Here is a 26909-nt window from a genome sequence, read left to right as displayed (position 1 = left end):
CAACAGCATACCCTTGTCCCTGCCATTCACTGTGAAAACCGTGCCTTGGATTGACTTCACCAAATGCAACACCTCACTTTCTGATTATTATTTTTTTAATATGTGTAAAGGAACTAATATCACCTCATCCATCAACGTGGCACATCACAGCCTACAGGAATCACTGAACTCAATAATTTCTGTTAATCAGCCACCCCAGTGTTATGTCCAGCATTCAATATTTTACTCATCTCATCTGATATTTTAGATTTTACTTGCTTCTTCTTATTTACACCCAATGCAAGCATCCTATTTGTTATTCAACAGGGCAGCACAGTGACGCAGCTGTAGTTACTGCTTTTCAGCGCTTGCAGCTGGGACCTGGGTTCAATCCCAACTAAGGGTACTTGTATGCACAGACGTGACTGCATGGGTTTTCTCTGAGATCCTCGGTTTCTTCCCACACTCCAAAGACGTACTTAATTTGTAGGTTAGTTGGCTTGGTATTGTAATATTTGGTGGACTGTGTAGGGTGGGAGGACCCGTTGCTCCTCCCCTTGCAGCAGGTGGCGCTGTTGGAGATATTGGAGAAGGGAGATGTTTTTGTATATAGTTTATCCTGTCTGTAGACAGTGTGTGTGCAGCCATTTTGAGCTGTCTCGCTGCCAGCATTGAGTAAAGCATTAAAGACTTCTATTGTAAATTGTTTATCAACGGGTCGAATGGCGGAAAGGGTCAAGAGCTTCAAATTCCTGGGTGTGCATATTTCCGAAGATCTCTCCTGGTCCCAGAACACTGCAAATATAAAGAAAGCACATCAGTGCCTCTACTTCCTGAGAAGATTACGGAGAGTCGGCATGTCGAGGAGGAATCTCTTGAACGTCTACAGGTGCACGGTAGAGAGCATGCTGATCGGTTGCATTGTGGCTCGGTTCGGCAACTTGTGCGCCCAGGAGCGGAAAAGACTGCAAAAAGTTATAAACACTGCCCAGTCCATCATCGGCTCCGACCTCCCTACCATCGAGAGGATCTACCACAGTCATTGCCTCATAAAGGCTGGCAGCATCATCAAGGACCCACACCATCCTGGCCACACACTCATCTCTCTGCTGCCTTCAGGTAGAAACATAGAAATTAGGTGCAGGAGTAGGCCATTCGGCCCTTCGAGCCTGCACCGCCATTCAATGTGATCATGGCTGATCATCCAACTCAGTATCCCGTACCTGCCTTCTCTCCATACCCCCTGATCCCCTTAGCCACAAGGGCCACATCTAACTCCCTCTTAAATATAGCCAATGAACTGGCCTCAACTACCCTCTGTGGCAGAGAGTTCCAGAGATTCACCACTCTCTGTGTGAAAAAAGTTCTTCTCATCTCGGTTTTAAAGGATTTCCCCCTTATCCTTAAGCTGTGACCCCGTGTCATGGACTTCCCCAACATCGGGAGCAATCTTCCTGCATCTAGCCTGTCCATCCCCTTAATAATTTTGTAAGTTTCTATAAGATCCCCTCTCAATCTCCTAAATTCTAGAGAGTATAAACCAAGTCTATCCAGTCTTTCTTCATAAGACAGTCCTGACATCCCAGGAATCAGTCTGGTGAACCTTCTCTGCACTCCCTCTATGGCAATAATGTCCTTCCTCAGATTTTGAGACCAAAACTGTACGCAATACTCCAGGTGGGATCTCACCAAGACCCTGTACAACTGCAGTAGAACCTCCCTGCTCCTATACTCAAATCCTTTTGCGATGAACATAGAACCTGGACAAGTGACATTCCGGGTCAGGTCCCTTCAACAGAATGCTGCCTGGATTTGGAGGGGATTGACTATAAGGAGAGGTTGGACAAACCTATATTGTTTTCTCTGGTTGAGGAGAGACCTGACAGAATACAAAAGATAAGGTAGAGTCAGAACCTTTTTCACTGGGGTGAGAATATTAACAACTAGAATACAAACTTTAAAATGAGAGGGACAAAACTGAAAAGAGATGTAGAAGGCAAGATTTTTACACAATGAGAACATGCTACCAGCGGTGGAGGTAGAAGTAGATACGATAACATTGAAGAAGCTTTTATACAGGCACATGGATATTAAGGGAACAGAGGGATATAGATCATGTTCAGGTAGAGGAGATTAAATTTAACCTCGTATCATGTCTCCGACTACATTCTATCTTTGTCCCACCCCCTCCCCTGACATCAGTCTGAAGAAGGGTCTCGACCAGAAACGTCACCCAGAGAAACGTCTCTCCAGAAATCCTGCCTGACCCGCTGAGTTACTCCAGCATCTTGTGTCCACCTTCGATTGAAACTAACATCTGCAGTTCTTTCCTGCACATCATGTTCGGCTAGGGCATTGTGAGCCAAAGTGTCTTTTCGTGCTCTATTTGAGTGTCAACATTATTTTTATCATTACTAAGTATTTAACAAAATGTCACAAAATTGTGCGTGATTTACGAATAATCATTCACTACCCAAACTCTAAACCAAGGTTGCTCATTAAATCTAATACATCTATGCCTCCATGTGATCCCAAGATGGTTAGGCTGAGTGACGCACCTTGTTAGCAGTTCTGTTTCCTAAGAAACAATGGTGTAATTGAGTTCATTTTCCACTGACGTCACCAGAAAGGCAAGAAAAGAGGGACATTTACTACTTGGTCTTTATGCCATAAACAATGTTGTGCTTTCATAGAAACATAGAAAATAGGTGCAGGAGTAGGCCATTCGGTCCTTCAAGCCTGCACCGCCATTCAATATGATCATGGCTGATCATCCAACTCAGTATCCTGTACCTGCCTTCTCTCCATACCCCCTGATCCCTTCAGCCATAAGGGCCACATCTAACTCCCTCTCAAATATAGCCAATGAACTGGCCTCAACCACCCTCTGTGGCAGAGAATTCCACAGATTCACCACTCTCTGTGTGAAAAATGTTTTTCTCACCTCGGTCCTAAAAGACTTCCCTCTTATCCTCAAACTGTGACCCCTTGTTCTGGACTTTCCCAACATCGGGAACAATCTTCCTGCATCTAGCCTGTCCTACCCCTTAAACATTTTGTACGTTTCCATAAGATCCCCCCTCAATCTTCTAAATTCTAGCGAGTACAAGCCGAGTCTATCCAGTCTTTCTTCATATGAAAATCCTGACATCCCAGGAATTTCTGCAGTAGGATCTTTAGTAATGATCAATAACAAATATTGATTGTTAAAAAGGTTGTTTTTCCGAGCAGTGTTAATTTAGTTTATTATTATCACGTGTACTGAGGAACTGTGAAAATCTTTTTATTGTTGCGTGCTATCCAGTCAGTGAAAAGAGTGTATACATGAATACAATCAAGCCGTCCACTGGGTACAGATACAGTTTAAAAGGAATAAGATTTAGTGCAAGATAAAGTCTGGTAAAGTCCGTTTATAGATAGTCCAACGGCCTCCAATGAGATAGATGGTAGGTCAGGACCACTTTCCGTTGTCCATTGTTCTTCCCCCTCCTTCACTGCAGTCTTCTCACGCTCTCATTAAAGCCACAGAAGCAGATCTACAATTGCTTCATGCTTTTAAATCTCTACTCGTATTCCCTTATAATGTATCTGTACAATGCGAATGGCTCAACTGTAATCATGTTTTGTCTTTCCACTAACTGGTTAGCACGGTGGCGCAGCGGTAACGTTGCTGCCTGGTAGCGAATGCAGCGCCGGAGACCCGGGTTCGAACCCGACTACGGGTGCTGTCTGTACGGAGTTTGTACGTTCTCCCCGTGACCTGCGTGGATTTTCCCCGAGATCTTCGGTTTCCTCCCGCAATCCAAAGACGTACAGGTTTGTAGGTTGATTGGCTTGGTAAATGTAAAAATTGTCCCGTGGGTGTAGGATAGTTTCAATGTGCGGGGATCGGTGGTTGGCGCTGGGCCTGTTTCTGCCCTGTATCTCTAAACTAAACTTAAAAAAAAGCTTTTCCCTGTACCTCAGTGCACGTGACAATAAACTAAACTGAACTGAAACTGAAACATTTAACCTGGTTGGTCATTTAAACAAGGTTTAAACTGCTGCGTTTAAAGACGGGATGTCAATGGCAGGACGGAGGCGAAGGGATTAAGACGAGTGCTGCTGACGGGATCTTTAGAGCCACCGAGTCCGCACCGACCAGTGATCCCCGCACACGAACACTCCTACACATCCTTTAGGGATAATTTTTACACTTGTACCTTTCGTGTTCGTTTTCTAAGGTCTGCACAACATTTGAGAGTCTTTAATTTACAACAGAAGTCTTTAATGCTTTACTCAATGCTGGCAGCAAGACAACTCAAAATGACTGCTCCCCCACACACTGCCGACAGGATAAACTATATACAAAACATCTCCATTTTTCCTGTGCAGCGCCACCTGCTGCACGGGAGGAGAAACTGGGCCTCACACCCCACACAGTCCACCAAACCACATTCCCCCATTTGGCTGGACCTCGCTTCACTCTTTTTTCCCAGACGTTTTTGCGTTTCACAACCCTTGCTAAAGGCTCAGAATCAAGAGAGTTTCCCTCAGTGTTCTCTTTTGAAGAGATATCAGTATTTGCTTTATCTGTATGCTGTTCTTTCTCCACTTGACTGTAGTTTTTCTTGGCGGTCGTCAGCGTTTTGGATGCGAACACAAATGGTTCTTCCTTGCCGTTCTGCGCTGTTTGTGAGATTACAGCTCCAAGACCACACGGCGATGCATCGGCGGCCAGCGAGATCGGCTTCGATGGGTCATAGTGAACCAAACGCGTTTTCTGGGCGAGCATCTCCTTCAACCTGGTGAATGCATGGTCACACTCTTTGGACCAGTGCCATTCAATGTCCTGTTTTCGCCGATTATTCTCGCACTTGCTAACCATGTTTCAATCCGTGGTAGATGACAATGCCATAGTTGATCCATCGTAGATCAAGGCATTCATGTCGAGCTTGAAAGCATGGATCCAGTCGATGGCGCACAGGGATGTACCTTCTTTACCATCGGCGAACAGCGGCAACATCTGTGTCAGACCATTACAGGAAACGGCGACAGTACATTTGCCTTTCGTGGGAATGGGCTGTCGTCTGTATCTGAAAAGGCGGATGTTGGCCGGTTTCAGGTTCGGCGATCCGATCCTCTCCCAGATGTCCTGACCCACTAGCGACACAGCCCCACCACTGTCCACCTGGAACTGTAGATCGACATTCGAGACCCGCAGCAAAATCCTTGTCTTGTCGGTGATCGTAGACACACCAAGCACTTCAATAGGAATGGTCTCCGCGATTTGGTCGACTGTGTTTTGCGCTTTCTTTCCCTTTCAGCTTTCCTACAGATTGGTACACTGTCTGGAGATGACCTTTTCTGTAACAGGCATAACAAACGGACTCGATATACGGGCACTCACAGTGATAATGAGCAGTTGAGCCGCACCGGTAGCAAGGTTTCGATCCCCCCCCCACAGGGAGACGGCTCTTCTGAAACTGTCCCATCTTCTCTGGATTTGTTCTGGGTCGATCAAGTGGTTTCTGGCGTTGCAGAATCTGGCGTTGCGGACAAGTCTGATGAACTGTATGCACCTCCTGAGCGAGCTTCAACGCTGTTTCGCCAGCATTTTGTGCAGTTCTTTACTCAGCAGCTTGGCCATCTTAGCACACTGCAGCCTGCTGGATGAATGCGTGCCTGCAGCCCGCAACGCATTGTCTTGGCACTTTTCGCAGCATTGTGTTTTAAAAGCACATGCCTTTGCCTTGGTGCAAAGTTCGGCAAGAAATTCGGTTGTCGATTGGCCTTCCTGTTGCACCATCCTGTAGAAATCAAGGCAAGCTGCGAGAAAATTTTGACTTCGAAATGCAGCTGCAAAGCCGTTGTGATTTCAGCATATGAGGCTTCAGTTACTTCTACTAATCTGTAAATTTGCAGCAGTGCAAACGTTTCTGGAGACATTGATGAACACGATAAATAAAACTCAGCTCGCTGAATTCAAAATAAAACTCAGCACGCATTAAATAGGCCGCCCACCTTTCTCGCTCAGGATCAAAATGATCGAATTGCCGAGACGTGTTAGTTTGAATACACTACAGAACTCAAATAAAAATTTTTTTTTTTTTTAATCGAAAATAGGCTCTTATCTTAACGCAGCAGAAGTATCCCACTCCTGACACCACTTTCGTGTTTGTTTTCTAAGGTCTGCACAAAACTTGAGAGTCTTCAAGTACAAGAGAATTTATTGTCATGTGGCCCAGATAGCACAAAAGAATATTGTAGGCATAAATAAATACAGAACAGATCATATATATACAAGTTGCTCCAGCACTTTGTTTCTCCCCCCCACCGTAAACTAGCAGCTGCAGTTCCCTGTATCTCCCTTTCAGCATTCTGATGAATCTGTTCTACACCCTGTCCAAAGCCTCCACATCGTTCCTACAATGGTTCAACCAGAATTACATATTATACTCCAAATGCAGTCATGCCAAAGTCTAAAAAAATACCACATAACTTCCTGACTCTTATACTCAATGCCCCCCACCAATGATGGCAGGCACAACATACTCCTCCTTACCACTCTATCTAATTGTATCACCACTGTCAAGGGGGAGACTCATCAATTCATGCCATAGGAGCAGAATTTGGCTATTTGGCCAATCAAGTCTACTCCACCATTCAATCATGGCTGATCTATCTTTCCCTCTCAACCCCATTCTCTTGCCTTCTCCCCTTAACCCATGACATCTTTATGAATTTGTCAATCTCCGCCTTAAAAATACCAAATGACGTGGCCTCCACAGCCGTCCTCCATATAACACTTGTATTATTTTCGTATTTTAAGTAAAGAAAATTTACTTCTTTATCTTATCTTGCTCCACGTCTAAACTCTGAATTGTTAGACAAGACAGGGGTGAGAGGAAATAGAGGAGGCAAGCTTCAATAGGACTAGGGAAGGCCCTAATGACCTAAAAAAAGATGTAGTGGAATTACATTAAGTGATTGAGCTCCTTTCCCAGCATTTTATCCAGATTAGTTTAGTGACATGGAATGGAAATAGGCCCTTCGGCCTACCAAATTCACGCTGACCATTCCCACTTTCATCCCACTTTCTCGTCCACTCCCTACTCACTGGGGGCAGTTAACAGAGGCCAAATAACCTACAAACCTGCAACGCCTTTGGGATGTGGCAAGAAACCGGAGCACCTGAAGGAAAACCCATGCAGTCACAAGGAAAACGTGCAAACTCCACACAGACAGCACCAAATAGGGTGGTCAAGGAGGCTTTTGGCACATTTGCCTTCATCAGTACGTATTGAGTCAAGAAGTTATGTTACTGTTATGCAAGACTGGTGAGGCCACATTTGGAGGATTATATGGTTATAAGGTCTTATGTGATAGGAGCAGAATTAGGCCATTCAGTCCATCAGGTCTACTGAGTTAGGCCATTCAATCATGTTTGATCTATCTTTCCCTCCTAACCCCATTCTCCTGCCTTATCGCCATAACCCCTGGTGCCCATATGTGTTCGGTTTTGGTCACCCTGCTATAGAAAAAATGGTTGCTACTTTGTTAAGGGTGCAGAGAAGATTTACAAGGATGTTGTCAGGACTCAAAGACCTGAGGTATAGGGAGAGGTTGAGCCAGCTAGGACTTTATTCCTTGGAATGCAGGATGAGGGGTTATCTTATAGAGGTGAATAAGATAATGAGGGTTACACAGAAAAGCTGGAGAAACTCAGCGGGTGCAGCAGCATCTATGGAGCGAAGGAAATAGGCAACGTTTCGGGCCGAAGAATCTGAAGAAGGGTTTCGGCCCGAAACGTTGCCTATTTCCTTCGATCCATAGATGCTGCTGCACCCCCTGAGTTTCTCCAGCTTTTCTGTGTAATCTTCGATACTACAGCATCTGCAGTTCCCTCTTAAACAAGATAATGAGGGTAATGGATAGGGAAAGTGCAGTCTTTTACCCCGAGTGAGGGAATCAAGAATCAGATAACAAAGGTGAGAGGAGAAAGATAGTGTGGTGAGTATATGGAACAAGCTGCTAGAGAAGGTAGTTCAGTGAGGTACATCGAGACAATTAAAAGGCATTTGCACAGGTATATCAGTAGAAAAGGTTTAGAAGGACACACACACACACACACACACACACACACACACACACACACACACACACACACACACACACACACACACACACACACACACACACACACACACACACACACACACACACACACACACACACACACACACACACACACACACACACACACACACACACACACACACACACACACACACACACACACACACACACACACACACACACACGCTGGTGGGTGTATGGAACAAGCTGCCAGAGGAGGTAGTTGAGGCCGGGACTATCCCATCGTTTAAGAAACAGTTAGACAGATACATGGATAGGACAGGTTTGGGGGGATATGGACCAAGCACAGGCAAGGGGGACTAGTGTGGCTGGGACATTGTTGGTGGGTGTGGGCAAGTTGGGCTGAAGGGCCTGTTTCCACACTGTATCACTCTATGATTCGAAGGATATAGGCCAAACGCAGGCAGGTGGGACCAGTGTAGATGGGGCATCTAGCTTGGAGTGGGCAGGTTGGAGTGAAGGGCTTGTTTACATGCTGTATGACTATGACTGCAGTGATCTACCATCTCTTGCAGAAGTCTTCCACCAATTGTGGAATAATTTTCACCAAAATTTGCTGCCCCAAAACATTTCTGCTTTATGAGGCAAGGGCTGCTTTTTATATCAAGGGCCAGGCTGAACTGAAATTACCTATTTCCTAAATGAACCCCACAAGTTAGTTCTAACACCGGCATGAGTCGCTGCAAGTGAGGTTGCAGTAAAATGTTGAGTGCAGTCCATTTAATGTCAAAAAGGCAGATATTTATCACACATGTAATCTCCACATCCTTTCTCCAAATCTAGTCAATTTAAACTCCTATATATCAAACAATCAGCACTCCAACTGCATAATGGCATGAGAAACATTTAGACAGGTACATGGATAGGACAGGCTTGGAGGAATATCGGCCAAACGCAAGCAGGTGGGACTAGTGTAGCTGGGGCTTGTTGGTTGGTATGGGCGTTGGGCTGAAGGGCCTGTTTCCACGCTGTATCACTCTATGCTTTCAAGAGAGTTAGAGCTCTTAGGGATAGCGGATATGGAGAGAAGGCAGGAACATGGTACTGATTATGGATGATCAGCCATGATCACATTGAATAGCGGTGCTGGCTCGAAGGGTCAGAATGGCCTACTCCTGCACCCATTGTTTATTGACTATGCCGACCAAAATCAGCACTCATTTTGATCATTGTTTTTACTTTGACGCCAGGGGTTTACCTTAAAAGTGGTTCGATTTCTGATGCAGAATAAAAACTAGGTAAATGAACTCTACCTTTAGCAACAGGAAAAGGCTTTGACGTCATTCTTCCTACAAGGCATTCCTTCAATATAGAATCGTAATTGACCCAGCTGTGAATCTGAAATTTGAAGAGAATTATAAGTTCATAAGTGATAGGTGCAGAATTAGGCCATTCGGCTCATCAAGTCTATTCGGCCAACCAATCATGCCTGATTTATCTTTCCCTCACAACCTCATTCTCCTGCCTTATCCCTATAACCCCTGACACACGTACGATTCAATGTTCACATCACATCAATGATTAAGAAGTCAACATGTTTTTCTACAATCATATTTCGGCAAAACACAAGAGTTGGAAATACACAGATACCAACAAAAAAAGGGCAGCCCAGCCATTTATTCAAACTGGAAGACACAGCTCATAACAAAATGAAAGGAAAGTAAAAATAAGTGGAAATAGCCATTCATAACAAAGAAACAAACAATGGTGTTCATTAAAAAACATGAACCATTTTATAAAAAGTAAATACAGGCATTGGAAATAATGCAACACATTCACAGAAGCTGATATTACAACTGTGAAAAAATATTTTTTCACAGTTAAGTGATAAAGGAATGAAGAACAGTTAAAAACACTTTTCTTTGCAAAACATGGAAGGCTAAAGGATCTAATAAGTCTGTTTCCAGACAAACAACGCTTAGAAAAATATATTCCATTGAACAGTTTGCAAAAAATAACCATCAGCAAACCTGCACAATAATGCCGAGAACCATATTCTACACTACATTTCTTTCCCTTCACTCTTGCTATTGTACTTGACTTTGGGTTGACTGTGTTTATAATGGATGAATAAATGAATGAATACATTTTAATAGCCAAGTGTGTATACATACAAGGAATTTACTTTGGCGCTTTGCTCGCAAGGATAACAACACGATATACAGTAGACAATTAAAAATAAAACATTATAATTTAATTATATGAAGAATAAAATAAAATAAAATACCAGAACAAAAGGAGGCTACAGACTTGTGGCTATTGAGTAGACCAACTACTCGTGAAAAAAAACTCGCTGTTTTTACGTCTGGCTGTGACGGCTTTGACAGTCCGCCTTCCAGAGGGAGGTGCTTCAAAGAGTTTGTGGCCAGGGTGAGAGGGGTCAGAGATGATCTTACCCGCTCGTTTCCGGATCCTTGCAGTGTACAGTTCGTCGATGGTGGCTGAGCCCATGGACAGAATTCCCGGGTGGGGGGGGGAACGGGATGGGGGGGAACGTAAGGCACGTCCCTCCCATGTTTTGAGAGGTGGGGGACAATCCCCCCACATGTTTTGTAATTCAGATTTTGAAATTCGGTGAAAAAATTATATTAAAATCTCCGCTTTCCGTGAGACAGTCGGGGGCTCACTGTTAAGCGGTTGTTAAATGTCACTATTAACATCGTATTAACATGATGTGTCACCAATTGTGTTTTGACCTTCAAGAATTACTGAAGGTATTCACGGAGAATTTCTTAAAGCTGTCTGATGCGGGTACAATTACCATTTGAACTAATTGGATGTATTGGTGAATGTGAAAGATTTAAACGGGTATCGGATTTAAATGGCTTTACCCTTAAATCACTTTACCTAAACAACATGCCTTTACATTAGTTTAGTTTAGAAATACATAGAAAAAGGTCCCTCGACTCATAAAGTCCGCACTGACCATCAATGTCATCCCACTTTCTCACTCCCCAAACACTCGCAACATAGACGTAGATGTGAGTTAGGAGTTAGATGTGGCCCTTGTGGCTAAGGGGATCAGGGGGGATGGAGAGAAGGCAGGTACGGGATACTGAGTTGGATGATCAGCCATGATCATATTGAATGGCGGTGCAGGCTCGAAGGGCCGAATGGCCTACTCCTGCACCTAATTTCTATGTTTCTATGTTTCTATAGACAACATTCACCAGTGGTTTTTGAGAGTCAGTAGCAAAATGGCATTTGTGGGGAAATTTGATAAACACAGGAGGAAGGTGAGGGCAGGAGAAGAATAGGATGTCCGTTGTGTATAAACAGCACCACAGACCATTTGGAGAGTCAAGAGTCAACTTAAGAGGGTGTCATTATCATATGTACTGGCATTGGAACAATTAAGTTCTTACTTGCTGCAGCTCAGGTATAGATAGGGTAGACATTCAGAACATTTTTCTCAGGGTGGGAATGTCCAATGCTAAAGGACATAGCTATAGGAAATGGGGAAAAGTTATATAGAGATGTGCAGGCTATTTCTTTTTACACAAAGAGCAGTAGAAGCAGATGGTGAATTTACTTGTCTCTATGAGGTGGAGGGGTAGAAAGACAGAAGTGAGGATGGGCAAAGTCTGGCAGAAGAAAGAACTGCAGATGCTGGTAAATTAGGTAGACACAAAATGCTGGAGAAACTCAGCGGGCGAGAGAAGGAATTGGCAACATTTCGGATCGAGACCCTTCTTCAGGTGGATACAGGCAAGGAGGGCTTTGACAGGCAGACAGTTGAACTAAGACCAGAGATGAAAAGACAATAGATGTGAGATAAAGATAGAAGAGGTGCGAATTGTGAAGCCAGAGCAAGGAATACAGGTCATAGACAAAAGACAATAGACAATAGGAGTAGGTTACACAGAAAAGCTGGAGAAACTCAGCGGGTGCAGCAGCATCTATGGAGCGAAGGAAATAGGCAACGTTTCGGGCCGAAACCCTTCTTCAGACTGATCAGGGTGGGGGGGGGGGGGGGGATAAGAAAGGGAAAAGGAGGAGTAGCCGGAAGGCTGGAGGGTGGGAGGAGACAGCAGGGGAGCTAAGGAAGGGGAGGAGACAGCAAGGACTAACAGAATTGGGAGAAGTCGATGTTCATGCCCCCGGGGTGCAGACTCCCCAAACGGAATATGAGGTGCTGTTCCTCCAATTTCCGGTGCTGCTCGCTGTGGCCATGGAGGAGACCCAGGACAGAGAGGTCGGAGGTGGAGTGGGAGGGGGAGTTGAAGTGCTGAGCCACCGGGAGGTCAGCTAGGTTATTGCGGACCGAGACAATAGGAGTAGGTCATTTGGCCCTTCGAGCCAGCACCGACATTCAATGTGACCATGGCTGATCATCCACAATCAGTACATAGAAACATAGAAATTAGGTGCAGGAGTAGGCCATTCGGCCCTTCGAGCCTGCACCGCCATTCAATATGATCATGGCTGATCATCCAACTCAGTATCCCGTACCTGCCTTCTCTCCATACCCCCTGATCCCCTTAGCCACAAGGACCACATCTAACTCCCTCTTAAATATAGCCAATGAATTGGCCTCAACTACCCTCTGTGGCAGAGAGTTCCAGAGATTCACCACTCTCTGTGTGAAAAAAGTTCTTCTCATCTCGGTTTTAAAGGATTTCCCCCTTATCCTTAAGCTGTGACCCCTGGTCCTGGACTTCCCCAACATGGGGAACAATCTTCCTGCATCTAGCCTGTCCAACCCCTTAAGAATTTTGTAAGTTCCTATAAGATCCCCTCTCAATCTTCTAAATTATAGAGAGTATAAACCAAGTCTATCCAGTCTTTCTTCATAAGACAGTCCTGACATCCCAGGAATCAGTCTGGTGAACCGTCTCTGCACTCCCTCTATGGCAATAATGTCCTTCCTCAGATTTGGAGACCAAAATGGTAATAGCTGTACGCAATACTCCAGGTGTGGTCTCACCAAGACCCTGTACAACTGCAGTAGAACCTCTCTGCTCCTATACTCAAATCCTGTTGCTTGGGTAAACTCGTATAGTGGGACAGGCCCTTTCGGTTGTAAGATACCCAAGTCAAACAATCGTGGTATTCCACGCAAAAAACTATCATTATCAAAACTTGCAATGCCCATTCAGTTGGCTCTGAGATATGGGGATTAGTACTGAAATTTGCACCAGGAGATTCCCCACCGAAATACTCACTGCAAATCACATCTATCACATCCATTTGTCGACTCTAAAATTTATTGGTACGTATACATCAAATTTCAGACCACACAGTAAGGAGCCAGTTTAAAATCTCCAAAACAATAAAACATCATTGTTAATCATAGTTTACACTTTTAACATTCAATTATTCAAAGTGCAGTGTGCAAAGTTTTCTCGAAAGATAGTTGAAATTTTCTATTTGCAAGAATCGGAATCCGAGGGGTAACTTTTCCCACACAGTGGGTGGTGAATATATGAAAAGAGCTGCCAGAGGAGGTAGTTGAGGCAGATACTAAAATAATATTTGAAGGGCATTTGCACAGGTAGATAAATAGGAAAGATTTAGAGGGATATGGGCCAAATGTGGGCAGGTGGGAATAGTGTAGATCTAGTCATCAGGGGCAAATTGGGCCGAAGAGTCTGTTTCCATGCAGTAAGACACTATATGACTCGAAGAACTGATTTCAATGATTGCCAGAGACTGTTCAAATTTAGTCATATAATTTGAGATTTTACAATCTATTAATTTTCTCAATGATAAATTTACCTGATCAAATAATTCTGTCGCATCAGCTCCAGCGCCCCTCATCAGCTCGTCCTCACCACCAGGGTGATACTCCAAATAAGGGGTCACGTTATAAACCATACCTAGAAAGGTAAATATTGTCAATTGTCACATTGCACATATTACTCTACTTGGCAAAGCAAACTTTGTTAGCACATTGGAATGGACTGATTTTAGGCAACAACAGGCCAAAGATAATTACTGGGCATTGCATAATTACATAATAGAATTCTCTTCACTCCCCTTCCTCCACCAAAGGTCCGTTAACGGATAATGAAGAGGATTTCCAAAGTCTACAGAGTGATTTAGACCATCTGGAAAAATGGGCTGAAAGATGGCAGATGGAGTTTAATGCTGATAAATGTGAGGTGCTACACCTTGGCAGGACAAATCAAAATAGGACGTACATGGTAAATGGTAGGGAATTGAAAAATACAGTTGAACAGAGGGATAGAAGCTGGGATGTAATAGGGTGGTAAAAAAGCTTTTGGTACAAGGCATTGGTGAGACCAAATCTGGAGTATGGTGTACAATTTTGGTCGCCTAATTATAGGAAGGATGTCAACAAAATAGAGATAGTACAGAGGAGATTTACTAGAATGTTGCCTGGGTTTCAACAACTAAGTTACAGAGATAGGTTGAATAAGTTAGGTCTTTATTCTCTGGAGCGCAGAAGGTTAAGGGGGGGACTTGATAGAGGTCTTCAAAATGATGAGAGGGATAGACAGAGTTGATGTGGACAAGCTTTTCCCTTTGAGAATAGGGAAGATTCAAACAAGACGACATGACTTCAGAATTAAGGGACAGAAGTTTATGGGTAACATGAGGGGGAACTTCTTTACTCAGAGAGTGGTAGCGGTGTGGAATGAGCTTCCAGTGGAAGTGGCGGAGGCAGGTTCGTTGGTATCATTTAAAAATAAATTGGATAGGCATATGGATGAGAAGGGAATGGAGGGTTATGGTATGAGTGCAGGCAGGTGGGACTAAGGGAAAAAAAGTTGTTCGGCACGGACTTGTAGGGCCGAGATGGCCTGTTTCCGTGCTGTAATTGTTGTATGGTTGTATGGTTAACCAGTTGGGGGGGGGGTCACACTATCTTTAGCCAACAATCAGCTTATCAGGGAACCTCCTTGCCCGAGGTCATCTGCTGCCAGTCCCTTTTTGTCCTGGTTTTCAGCTCACTTCCAATTTAACACTCGACTACAATCAGTCTGAAGAAGGGTCCCAACGCAAAATGTCACCTGTCCATGTTCTCCAGAGATGCTGCCTGACCCGCTGAGTTACTCCAACACTGTGTCAATGTTTATAAACCAGCATCTGCAGTTCCTTTTTATCGCAATTATAGGTCAGTTAGTTTAACGTTTGAGGGAGGAAAATTTCAGGAATCAATTCCAGAGAACATTATAAATCATTATTTGGAAAGGCACAATTTAATCTGGTACAGCTAGAATGCATTTGTAAAGAAGGAATCTGTTATGGTGGCAGATCCAATAGAGAAGTTTAAGAAGTTTTTAGATTGTCACATGGATATGCAGGGAATGAAGGGATATGGATCATATGCAGCAGAGGAGATTAGTGGAACTTGGCATCATGTTCGGAATGGACATGGTGAGCTGAAGGGCCTGTTCCTGTTCTATATTGTTCTATATTCTATGTTCTATGTTAAGTGATTAATCCATTTTAGGCTAGCATGGACATGTCAAGCTGAGTATCTTTCTTTCGTAAATTTACATGATTAGATGATTGGCATAGGTTTATTATTGTCATGTGCACCAAAATACTTTATTTTGTTTGCTACCCAGACAAATCATACTACAGGTGCACAACCTTTTATCCGGAGTTCCGGAAACCGAAAAGCTCCGAAAACCGGACATTTTTCCAGGATGTCGTCTGCACACCAAAGCTCGCGTTTGGTGCCAAATTTGACCCGAAACGACCCACGGTCAACCCAGGTCTGTACCACTGTAGCGGCTGCCTCCTCCCCGGAGACCGGGGACACACTGTAAATCTGTAAATCATTGCTTAAATGTTAGTCAGTTAGTTTGGAGGGCTTTTATGTGAAGGGGGGTGAAGTTGGAAACTTTAATTCTTAATCCCCTACCTGGTCGGAGAGGCAGGGAGCAGGCAATGCCTTACCGGGTCGCCGTGCAGTAAGCTCTGGAGCGCTGTGGCTGCCGACTTCCAACATCACGGAGCTGGGGCTGCGGGCGTCCGGCCGCGGGCGGCGCCGGATGTAGCTCCGACCCCAGCAACTCTACCCCTGGCTGCGTGGCGCTCCAAATCCAGCGCAGCCCGCGGCCGGACGCCCACAGCCCCAGCTCCGCGATGTCGGGAGTCGGCGGCCACAGCGCTCCGGAGCTTACTGCACGGCGACCCGGTAAGGCATTGCCCGCTCCCCGCCTCTCCAACCAGGTAGGGGACTAAGAATTAAAGTTTCCCCTTCACCCCCACCACATAAAATCCCTCCAAACTAACTGACTAACATTTAAGCAATGATTTACAATGATTCCCCGGTCTCCGGGGAGGAAGCAGCCGCTCCAGACTTTTCAAGCCGCCCGCGCTACCTACCTAATCTACGCTAAAAAATTTCCATTCCGAAATCCGAAAATGTCAGAAATCCGAGTAGTGTCTGGTCCCAAGGCTTTCGGATAAAAGGTTGTGTACCTGTCTATGCAAGTACAATCAAGCTATTCGCACAAATGCTGATAATGATGAAATATTATTTTCTTGTGACAAAGCATCAAATCGTTCTCATGCATTTGGACGGCACAGTGGCACAGCTGAACACATCTTCACATAGTTAGATTACTGTTTGGTGATCAATTAAAATTAATGGTGGAAGTACATTTCTGGTCTTAACTAGCTATCTCCCTTTCGGCAGGAAAGTAAATCAAAAGGGAAGCTCATTAATATATAGAATGCCAGGTGATGAATCTGTGGAATTCATTGCCTCAGACGCCTGTGGAGGAAACGTTGGTGGGTATTTTTAAAGTGGAGATTGACAGATTCTTGATTAGTAAGGGATGTGGGCAGAAAGTAGGAAAACGGGGTTGAGAGGGGAAGATAGATCAGCCATGATTGAACGGCGGAGTAGACCTGGTGGGCCTATGACATGACTATGATTTAAAGGTATTTTTTTCTGTTTGTTTGATAGAGCGATAGAAGGGTGATCTTGACCTGTATTTAAAAATCAGTGCGTCATCATTGGCACTCACTCAGGGAAGTGCTGACAGTTCCACTTGGAACTGGCATCATCTCTCTGCAAAATCCAGGCCGATATTTCACTGCATTCGTACCTGTTTAGCATCTTCAATATTATATGAGGTAGATGGTATGAAATTGCATCAAGATATAAACAGGCCGATGAAATTGACAGGTGCATGCCAGATTATTTTTTTTTGCAAGAACATTTGCGGCAATGGATTTTGGCAAGGAGGATTAAAGGCAATAGAAAGGATACTGCTGTGAAGAGGATGCAGAAGTAGGAAGCATTTCATCCATCACTGCAAGTTAAGGCAAACATGATTTTGGGCTTCACTAACAGAGGCGTTGAGTATAAAAGCAGGGAAATCATTCGGAACATTTATAAAACACCAGCCATCACATTAGTGGAAGGATATGCGAAAGTTAGACAGCATTCAAAAACGTTTGGACTGCAAAAACAAGGAACTGCAGATTTTGGCCTACAAAACCAACAGGATACTGATCAGGCAGCATCTCTGGAGAACATAGATATGTGGCATTTTGTCACCTATCCATGTTCTCCAGAGATGCTGCCGGATCCTCTGAGCCACTCTTTAATCTTCTATCATAAAGTGCTTGATAAGCTTAGAAACAGACAGAATCCCAACAGGAATAAAGCTTGATTTTGAATATACTTTATTGTCACGTGTACCAAGGTACAGTGAAAGTATTTTGTTGTATCCTGTTTGCAGGCAGAGAAGAGGTGTGGAAATTAAGCGTGTTTCAGGTTCGTGTTGTTTGAAAATGGTCAACAATTTGGTTAACAAAATTGGCCAACAGATTGGTCAACAACAAAGACTGCACATCGCAAGACTCAACTGTCATAGAAGTTAGCGGCAAAACATGACAAATACATTGAGATTTCCATATTCAAAAATAAAATCACCTAGTGGAACAGACTACTACAGCAAATGCACAGAGTTGTTTGGACTGCACTTTTATACGAGCTTTCTCTTCCAACAATTGTATGCAAGAAGCTGATCTGCCCGCAGTTAAATACTGCCACCCGTAGGAATTCATTTGATGAACACCCCAGATCCTACCCACAACCACTTTATTTCAATATTTTGTTGGTGGCTGCCAGAAACAGATTGATGCAAGAGTGATCTACTATCTTATACTTGCAAATAAGAAGCATTTATGTTCAGTGTCCTTGAAGCGTGTTTATTACATTCAGATCCAGGCGAGGATCTGACACACCCTGACTCAGCTCATGGACAATCCAATCTTACGCCAACCTTGCTGACTGCTAGTCTCGCACAAATTTCCAAAGTATCAAATTACAGGTGCACAACCTTTTATCCGAAAGCCTTGGGACCAGACACCTTTCGTAATTCAGAATTTGTCGGTCTTCGGAATGGAAATTTTTTTGCGTAGATTTTAATGGCTGGCTCAGTGGTAGAGTGCTCGGCTCATATCCGCAAAGTCACGAGTTTGCGCCTTGATCCCGGCAGAAGAAGTTGGAGCGGGGCTGGGCTGGGCTGCTGCTGGCTGTGGGTCTCTGGGATCTCTGTGCTTGCGGTGGGCCTGGTGGTCGACGTCCAATTGGTCCTGACGTCTCCGGTGACTGCACTGACCTGCATCCATCGCCGTCGTGAAGACAGTACAAAGCCCCCGCGCCGGTGCAATGAGCGGGGAGCTGGAGAGGGGAGGGAAGGGGTCACACACATGGCCGGGAAGCAGAGGGGTGTAGGTGGGGTGAAATTGAAGGGAGCGACAATCTGCTGCTGCCTGCACGCTAAGTTTAAAAGTTCCCACGCAAGACTCACGATACACTGTGTATCGTGTCTACCGTGGGAACTTTTAAACTCAGCGGGCAGGTAGCAGCATATTGTCAATTATTAACCCTCCCACGCAATATACTCTCACCTTCTCTTTTATGAATGGGGATTTAGTTCCCCTTTCTTCGAGGACCGACCGGAGGTTCCGCTGTCACCTCTGCGGGCCGCCCTCGGTGAACGTCCTGTCTCCCTGTCCCTGGGATAGTAGGGGGCGATCAAACAGCACAATACCCCCCTCCCCCTCCAACTCCAGAGGAATCCGCTCCCCGATGGGCCGCTACGGCGACAAGTGGCAGTTCGCCCACAGCCCGAGCTGCACCACCCCAAGAACAAGAAGTACCTTCCACACTATCAGCTTCTGCCCATACACTGCGTGTTCCTCTGGAGTTGGAACGGGGCTGGGCTGGAGTTGCTGATCTGGGATCTCCGTACTTACAGTGGGCCTGGGGGTCGGTGTCCCGATGCGGGGGCGCAGCTCGGGCTGTGGGCGAACTGCCACTTGTCGCCGTAGCGGCCCATCGGGGAGCGGCTTCTGGTGGTCCTGACGTCTCTGGCCAGTTTGCAGTTTTCCTCTGGAGTTGGAACGGGGCTGGGCTGCTGCTGGCTGTGGGTCTCTGGGTTCTCCGTGCTTGAGGTGGGCCTGGGGGTCGTTGTCCCGTTGGTCCTGACGTTTCCGGTGACTGCACTGCGCTGCTAGAATCGCCGACGTGAAGACAGTACAAAGCCCCCGCGCCGGTGCAATGAGCGGGGAGCTGGAGAGGGGAGGGATGGGGTCACACACATGGCCGAGAAGCAGAGGGGTGTAGGTGGGGTGAAACTGAAGGGAGCGACAATCTGCTGCTCCCTGCCCGCTGAGTTTAAAAGTTCCCACGCAAGACTCACGATACACTGTGTATCGTGTCTACCGTGGGAACTTTTTAACCCAGCGGGCAGGTAGCAGCATATTGTCAATTATTAACCCTCCCGCGCAATATACCCTCACCTTCTCTTTTATGAATGGGGATTTAGTTCCCCTTTCTTCGAGGACCGACCGGAGGTTCCGCTGTCACCTCTGCGGGCCGCCCTCCGTGAACGTTTTCAAGGACCTTTCTTCAAGGACCGAAAAAATGGCCGCTATTCGGAGCTTTTCGTTATTTGGATCGTCGGATAAAAGGTTGTGCACCTGTATCATAAAGAAGACCACAATTTTCTAAGGTGCAAAAGATCATGAGGTGCGTGGATAAAGTGATAAAGGATAAATCCCCAGAGTACAGAATTCTAGTGGGCACAGGCTTAAAGTGAGAGGGGAGAGAGATTTAAAAGGGACCTCAGGGGCATTATTTTCACTCAGAGAGTAATCTGTATCTGGAATGAGCTGCCAGGTGATGCTAAAGAAGTGGAATCAATTAGACTCAAGTTCATAAGCCGAGTTACTCTAGCACTTTGTGTCTTTTTTTGTAAACTAGCATCTGCATTTTCTTGTGTCTGCTATTTACAACCAATTCCATTTCATATATATTTTGATTCATGGATACTATGTAACAGAATTCAATGGATCATAAGTTATAGGAGCAGAATTAGGCCATTTGGCCCATCAGTCTACGTCATTCAATCATGGAAGAGGGAAAGGAAAGCAAGGGCGACTTGAAGTTAAAGGTCAATGTTCATACCACTGGGGCGTAATCTACCCATGCAAAACATGAAGTGCTGTTTGTGCTAGGCCTAATAATGGAGGAGGCATAGGACAAAAAGGGCAGTGTGGGAATGGGATGGGGAGTTTAAGTGCTGAGCAACCGGGAGGACTGAGCGGAGGTGTCCAGCGAAACGATCGCCGAGCCTGCGCTTGGTTTCGGCGATGTACAGGAGTTGACTGCTGGAACAGCGGATACAGTAGATGAGGTTGGAGGAGATGCAAATGAACCTCTGTCTCACCTGAAAAAACTGTTGGGAGTCCTTGAATGGAGTCGATGGGGGAGGTAAAGGGACATGTGTTGCATCTCCTGCGGTTGCAGGGGAAAGTACCCGGGGAGGGGGTGGTTTGTGTAGAAAGGGACGAGCTGACCAGGGAGTTGCGGAGGGAACGGTCTCTGCGGAAAGGGGGGAGATGGGAAGATGTGGCCTGTGGTGGGATCCCATTAGAGGTGGCGAAAATGTTGGAGGATTATATGCTGTTTGCGATGGCTGATGGGGTGGAAGGTGAGGACAAGGGGAACTCTGTCCTTGGTAGGAATCGTGGGGGCGGGGGGCTGGATCATGAGCAAGAGCAGAGTTGCGGGATATCCAGGAGACCCTAGTGAGAGCCTCTCTATAATGGAAGAGGGGAACCTCCGTTTCCTAAAGAATGAGGACGTCTCCGATGACCTGGTATATCTCCACATTCATTCTGTCTAGGCCTTTCACTAATTGGTAAGTTTCAATAAGGTTCCCCTTCATCCTTCTAAACTACAGCTAGTACAAGTCCAGTGCTGTCCAACGCTCATCATGTGTTAACCCAATCATTCAGGAGCATTAGCTGCAAAACCAGCAGGATGCTCCTCAGCTTCTTCCCGCAGGCTATAAGACTGATAAACGGATTTAGCCCCCTGCCAAAGTATCGCGCACCAACCACCAACCTGGACACACTACAGCAGCTGTCGATCGGAACGCCTGTTGATGTTTAGTAGAGAGTAGAGTGTTTAATTTAATTTGTTCATGATATATGTATTTTTATTTCTATTTACTTGTTGTTATTTGTACTGCACACTGATCGGACACTGGTTGAGCAACGTTTTTTTGTTTCCTCTAGGTATGTGAGTACTCAGGAAATAACAATAAAGATATACTGATACTGACTGATTCCTGTGTATATATATATATATATGAGTAGGAAGGGTTTAGGCCAAAAGCAGGCAAATTAGACAGCCTGCGTGTCAATTTGTTTGGCCAAAACAGCCTGTTTCCATGCTATACAGTTCCATGACTCTAAGATGGCAGTATTTACAAGCTGGTAGCTTCCTATCAGCTGCTCAAGCTACCTGGGAGTGAGGAATCAATGCTTGACTCTGCCACTTATGTCTATAGAGAAATAAGTGGCAAAGTGTTGGAGTAACGCAGTGGGTCAGACAGCAGTTCTGGAGGACATGGGTAGATGGGATCTTGTGTCTACAGTTTTTTCTAGACCCTGACATTAAAAAAATGAAACCTGTTTTAAATATGTTAAGAATAGTAATGTAAAGTAAGGAGCACCAGTTTTTTATTTTTTATTGAATTCATTAGAGAATGGCTAATAACAATTGGTTAGTTTAATTAAGAGTTATTACCAAAGTCTTATCATTCATATTCTGGTTTCATCATTAATTGAAATTAGTTCTATGTTCAAATTAACAATGTTCTTTCAAGACCGTTATTAAATATCTGTATTACAAAAAGTCTGATCTTGACCACTTCCTGTTGTTCTGTATATTGATTTTAGAAAAAACGCTGCCACTTACGGCTGTGATTTTTGGCCATCTTACTCAGAGCCCCCCTCCGCTGGGCAGGACAAGAGGATTTTCCTCATCGATGAAAAATAAAATTGTTATCAGTTTTTTTTTTAAATGTTGAGATTCTCTCTCCTGAAGGCCACACCCCTTCCGGAGGGACTATAAAACCCAGAGGTGTTGAATGCCTCAGTCAGTCTCTGCAAGATGGGGGGGGGGGGAAAGAGGGAAGAGGGAAAGAGGGAAGAGGGAAGAGGGAAGAGGGAAGAGGGAAGAGGGAAGAGGGAAGAGGGACCCTGCATTAAAGGGAATGGGAAACTGCATTTAAATTAATTGAACACACTGAATGCCTGCTGCACTGTGAGTGTGTGAAGTGTGGTTTTATGAAACTGTTTGCACTGTATGAAACTTTTAAATGTGGTGGCGTTGCACCCTGCATGAAATGGTATGAAACTGCATTTGAATTTGGTGGCCTTGCACCCTGCTTGAAGTGGTATGAAACTGCACTTGCATTTTGTGGCCTTGCACCCTGCTTGAAATGGAATTTCAAGGAATAGCCGCGAGTCAACTGCCAGCCCACCAGCCGTGAGTGAGCTGCCAGCACATCAGGCTTGAGTGACTGAGCTGCCACCCCAAGAATCCATTTGGCCCACAATGTCCATACAAGCCCTCTGCAAACCAGTCCCTTCAGCCCACAACACCCATACTAGTGCTCCAGAAAGTCCCGCCCCCCTCCCCTTTTTTATCTCCATTTAGCAAGCAATCATTTTAATGGCAGCCTGGTAGTGGATGGAACTGGTTGGTTCTTTATTGCAGGAAGTTTCCTGGTGAGATTGAGGTATTGTCTTTAAGCTGTTATTTTAGTTTAGAGACAGTGCGGAAACAGGCCCTTCGTCCCACCGAGTTCATGCCAGCCAGTGATTCCCACACATTAACACTATCCTACACACGCTAGGGACAATTTACACATACACCAAGCCAATTAACCTGCAGATCGGTACATCCTTGGAGTGTGGGAGGCAAGCAAAGATCTCAAAGAAAAACCACGTGGTCCACATGGGGATAACGTACAAACTCCGTACAGACAGCACCCGTAGTCGGGATTAAACCCGGGTCTCCGGCGCTGCAAGCGTTGTAAGGCAGCAACTCTAGCGCTGCACTGCCGTCCCTTATTCCTCACAAAACCAGTGGCAGTATAGAACGAGGTGCCAGAGGAGATAGTTGAGGCAGGCTTAGAGAGATATGGCAGGCTTAATGAGATATGGGCAAAATGCAGGCAGGTGGGACTAGTGTAGATGGGACATGTTGGCTGGTGTGGGCAAGTTGGGCTGAAGGGCCCGTTTCCACGCTGTATGACACTATGACTCTATAAAACCCAGCATATAATACAAAGTCTTCTGTCCTACCTCTGATGCATATCCAGCAATCTGTCTTCTCCTTATGTTTTGCAAGCTCTTCTGGTGTTACCCGAAGTAACTTTCCCTTCAGCCCAGTCATGTCCTTCCCACTCTTAATCAGACGGATCCAGTCCATCAGACTCCGACCTGGCTTCAGAAGCATCTTTAGGGGATGAAAACAATGCATTAGTACCAGCATCTTGGTAAATGCATATGGACTTTACAAGAATGTACTTTACAAATGGAACTTGGCATATTCCCCAAGATTTACATGCACTAAAATTGATCCTTTTGGTGATGAAAATAATGCTTTAGTACCAGCATCTTTATAATTGCATGTAGCTTTGCATGAAAAAATACTAAAATACTTAAGAAATGTATACACCTTACACTCCAAGATTTAAATGCATTAACATTTATTGGGATAGAATTTCAAATTAGCAAATAGTTTTAATCTGCAATTTGAGAAGGAGAAGGTTAAATCGGTAGTGGCAGTTATGCAGTTGAACAAAGGGGACTATGAAGGCATGAGAGAGCTAGCCAAGGTAGACTGGGAAGGGATCCTAGCAGGAATGATGGTGGAACAGCAAGGGCAGGAATTTCTGGGCATAATCCGGAAGACGCAGGATCATTTCATTCCAAAAAGGAAGAAAGATTCTAAGATGGAGTAGGAGGCAACCATGGCTGACAAGAGAAGTTAGGGGCAGAATAAAACTAAAAGAAAAGATGTGTAACACAGCAAAGAGTAGCCGGAAGCCAGAGAATTGGGAAACTTTCATGGCACAACAGAAGGAAACAAAACGGGCAATACAGGCTGAAAAGATGAAGTACAAGGAGAAGCTGGCCAGGATATAAAGAAGGACAGTAAAAGCTTCTTTAGATATATTAAGGGAAAAAGAGTAGCAATGTGGGTCCCTTGAAGGCAGACACGGGTGAAATTATTATGGGTTACAAGCAAATGGCAGAAGAGTTGAACAGATACTTTGGATCTGTCTTCACTATGGAAGGCACAAACAATCTCCCAGACGTACTGGAGGACAGAGGATCTAAGGGGATAGAGGAACTGAAATAAATTTTCATTAGGCGAGAAATAGTATTGGGTAAGCTAATGGGACTGAAGGATGATAAATCCCCTCAGCCAGATGGTCTACATCCCAGGGTCCTCAGGGAGGTGGCTCTAGAAATAGTGGACGCATTGGTGATCATTTTCCAATGCTCAATAGATTCAGGATCAGTTCCTGTAGATTGGAGGATAGCTAATGTTAGTTTTTCAAGAAAGGAGCGAGAGAGAAAACGGGGAAATACAGACCAGTTAGCCTGACTTGGTCAAGTCTAGTCACATTTATTATATAGCACATTTAAAAAACAACTCTCATTGGCCAAAGTGCTTTACATTTGTTATAAGAATAGCAAAAACAAACATATATACATGTAGCCCTCACTCAGAGGACGTCAGGAAAGGCTTGGGAGTATAGATAAGTCTTTAGTCTTGACTTAAAAGAGTGATGGGAAAGATGCTGGAGTCAATCTGGAGGGACGTTAGTGTAGAAATAGCCGGGGCTATGACAGAAATATTTCAAATTTCATTAGAAACGGGAATAGTACCCGAGGATTGGCGTACTGCGCATGTTGTTCCATTGTTTAAAAAGGGGTCTAAGAGTAAACCTAGCAATTATAGACCTGTTAGTTTGACTTCAGTGGTGGGCAAATTAATGGAAAAGATACTTAGAGATAATATATATAAGCATCTGGATAAACAGGGTCTGATTAGGAACAGTCAGCATGGATTTGTGCCTGGAAGGTCATGTTTGACTAATATTCTTGAATTTTTTGAAGAGGTTACTAGGGAAATTGACGAGGGTAAAGCAGTGGATGTTGTCTATATGGACTTTAGTAAGGCCTTTGACAAGGTTCCTCATGGAAGGTTGGTTAAGAAGGTTCAACTGTTGGGTATAAATGCAGGAGTAGCAAGATGGATTAAACAGTGGCTGAATGGGAGAAGCCAGAGGGTAATGGTGGATGGTTGTTTGTCGGGTTGGAGACAGGTGACTAGTGGGGTGCCTCAGGGATCGGTGTTGGGTCCTTTGTTGTTTGTCATGTACATCAATGATCTGGATGAAGGTGTGGTAAATTGGATTAGTAAGTATGCAGATGATACCAAGATAGGGGGTGTTGTGGATAATGAAGAGGATTTCCAAAGTCTACAGAGTGATTTAGGCCATTTGGAAGAATGGGCTGAAAGATGGCAGATGGAGTTTAATGCTAATAAATGTGAGGTGCTACACCTGGGCAGGACAAATCAAAATAGGACGTACATGGTAAATGGTAGGGAATTGAAGAATACAGTTGAAAAGAGGGATCTGGGAATAACCGTGCATAGTTCCTTGAAGGTGGAATCTCATATAGATAGGGTGGTAAAGAAAGCTTTTGGTATGCTAGCCTTTATAAATCAGAGCATTGAGTATAGAAGCTGGGATGTAATGTTAAAATTGTACAAGGCATTGGTGAGACCAAATCTGGAGTATGGTGTACAATTTTGGTCGCCCAATTATAGGAAGGATGTCAAAAAAATAGAGAGAGTACAGAGGAGATTTACTAGAATGTTGCCTGGGTTTCAACAACTAAGTTACAGAGAAAGGTTGAATAAGTTAGGTCTTTATTCTCTGGAGCGCAGAAGGTTAAGGGGGGACTTGATAGAGGTCTTTAAAATGTTGAGAGGGATAGACAGAGTTGATGAGGACAAGCTTTTCCCTTTGAGAATAGGGAAGATTCAAACAAGAGGACATGACTTCAGAATTAAGGGACAGGAGTTTAGGGGTAACATGAGGGGGAACTTCTTTACTCAGAGAGTGGTAGCGGTGTGGAATGAGCTTCCAGTGGAAGTGGTGGAGGCAGGTTCGTTGGTATCATTTTAAAATAAATTGGATAGGCATATGGATGAGAAGGGAATGGAGGGGTATGGTATGAGTGCAGGCAGGTGGGACTAAGGGAAAAAAGTTGTTCGGCACGGACTTGTAGGGCCGAGATGGCCTGTTTCCGTGCTGTAATTGTTATATGTTATATGTTGTTATATGTTAATTTTATTAAGAGGTAATAATGGGGCATTTGGATAGCAGTAAAAGTATTAGTCCAAGTCAACATGGATTTATGAAAGGGAAATCATGCTTGACTAATCTTCTGGAATTTTTTTAAGATGT

The 26909-nt window shown here is 44.7% G+C and overlaps 1 protein-coding gene across 2 annotated transcripts in view; it reads right to left on the bottom strand.

The window, feature by feature from the left end:
* LOC129696918 (cytochrome b5 reductase 4) overlaps window positions 1–26909 on the bottom strand; it is a 101285-nt gene that overhangs the window by 67404 nt on the left and 6972 nt on the right. For both annotated transcript variants that reach the window (XM_055635019.1, XM_055635020.1), the window contains exons 2-4: window positions 23722–23875; window positions 13837–13937; window positions 9372–9456 (exon numbers count right to left, since the gene is read on the bottom strand). In XM_055635019.1, coding sequence (XP_055490994.1) covers window positions 9372–9456; window positions 13837–13937; window positions 23722–23875 — 340 coding nt within the window. The remainder of the gene's footprint in view (window positions 1–9371; window positions 9457–13836; window positions 13938–23721; window positions 23876–26909) is intronic.

Source organism: Leucoraja erinacea, chromosome 5 (assembly GCF_028641065.1).
Source record: "Leucoraja erinacea ecotype New England chromosome 5, Leri_hhj_1, whole genome shotgun sequence".
Lineage (NCBI taxonomy): Eukaryota > Metazoa > Chordata > Chondrichthyes > Rajiformes > Rajidae > Leucoraja > Leucoraja erinaceus.
The sequence above is the reverse complement of the archived record's forward strand: the minus strand, read 5'-3'. Positions and strand labels throughout refer to the sequence as shown.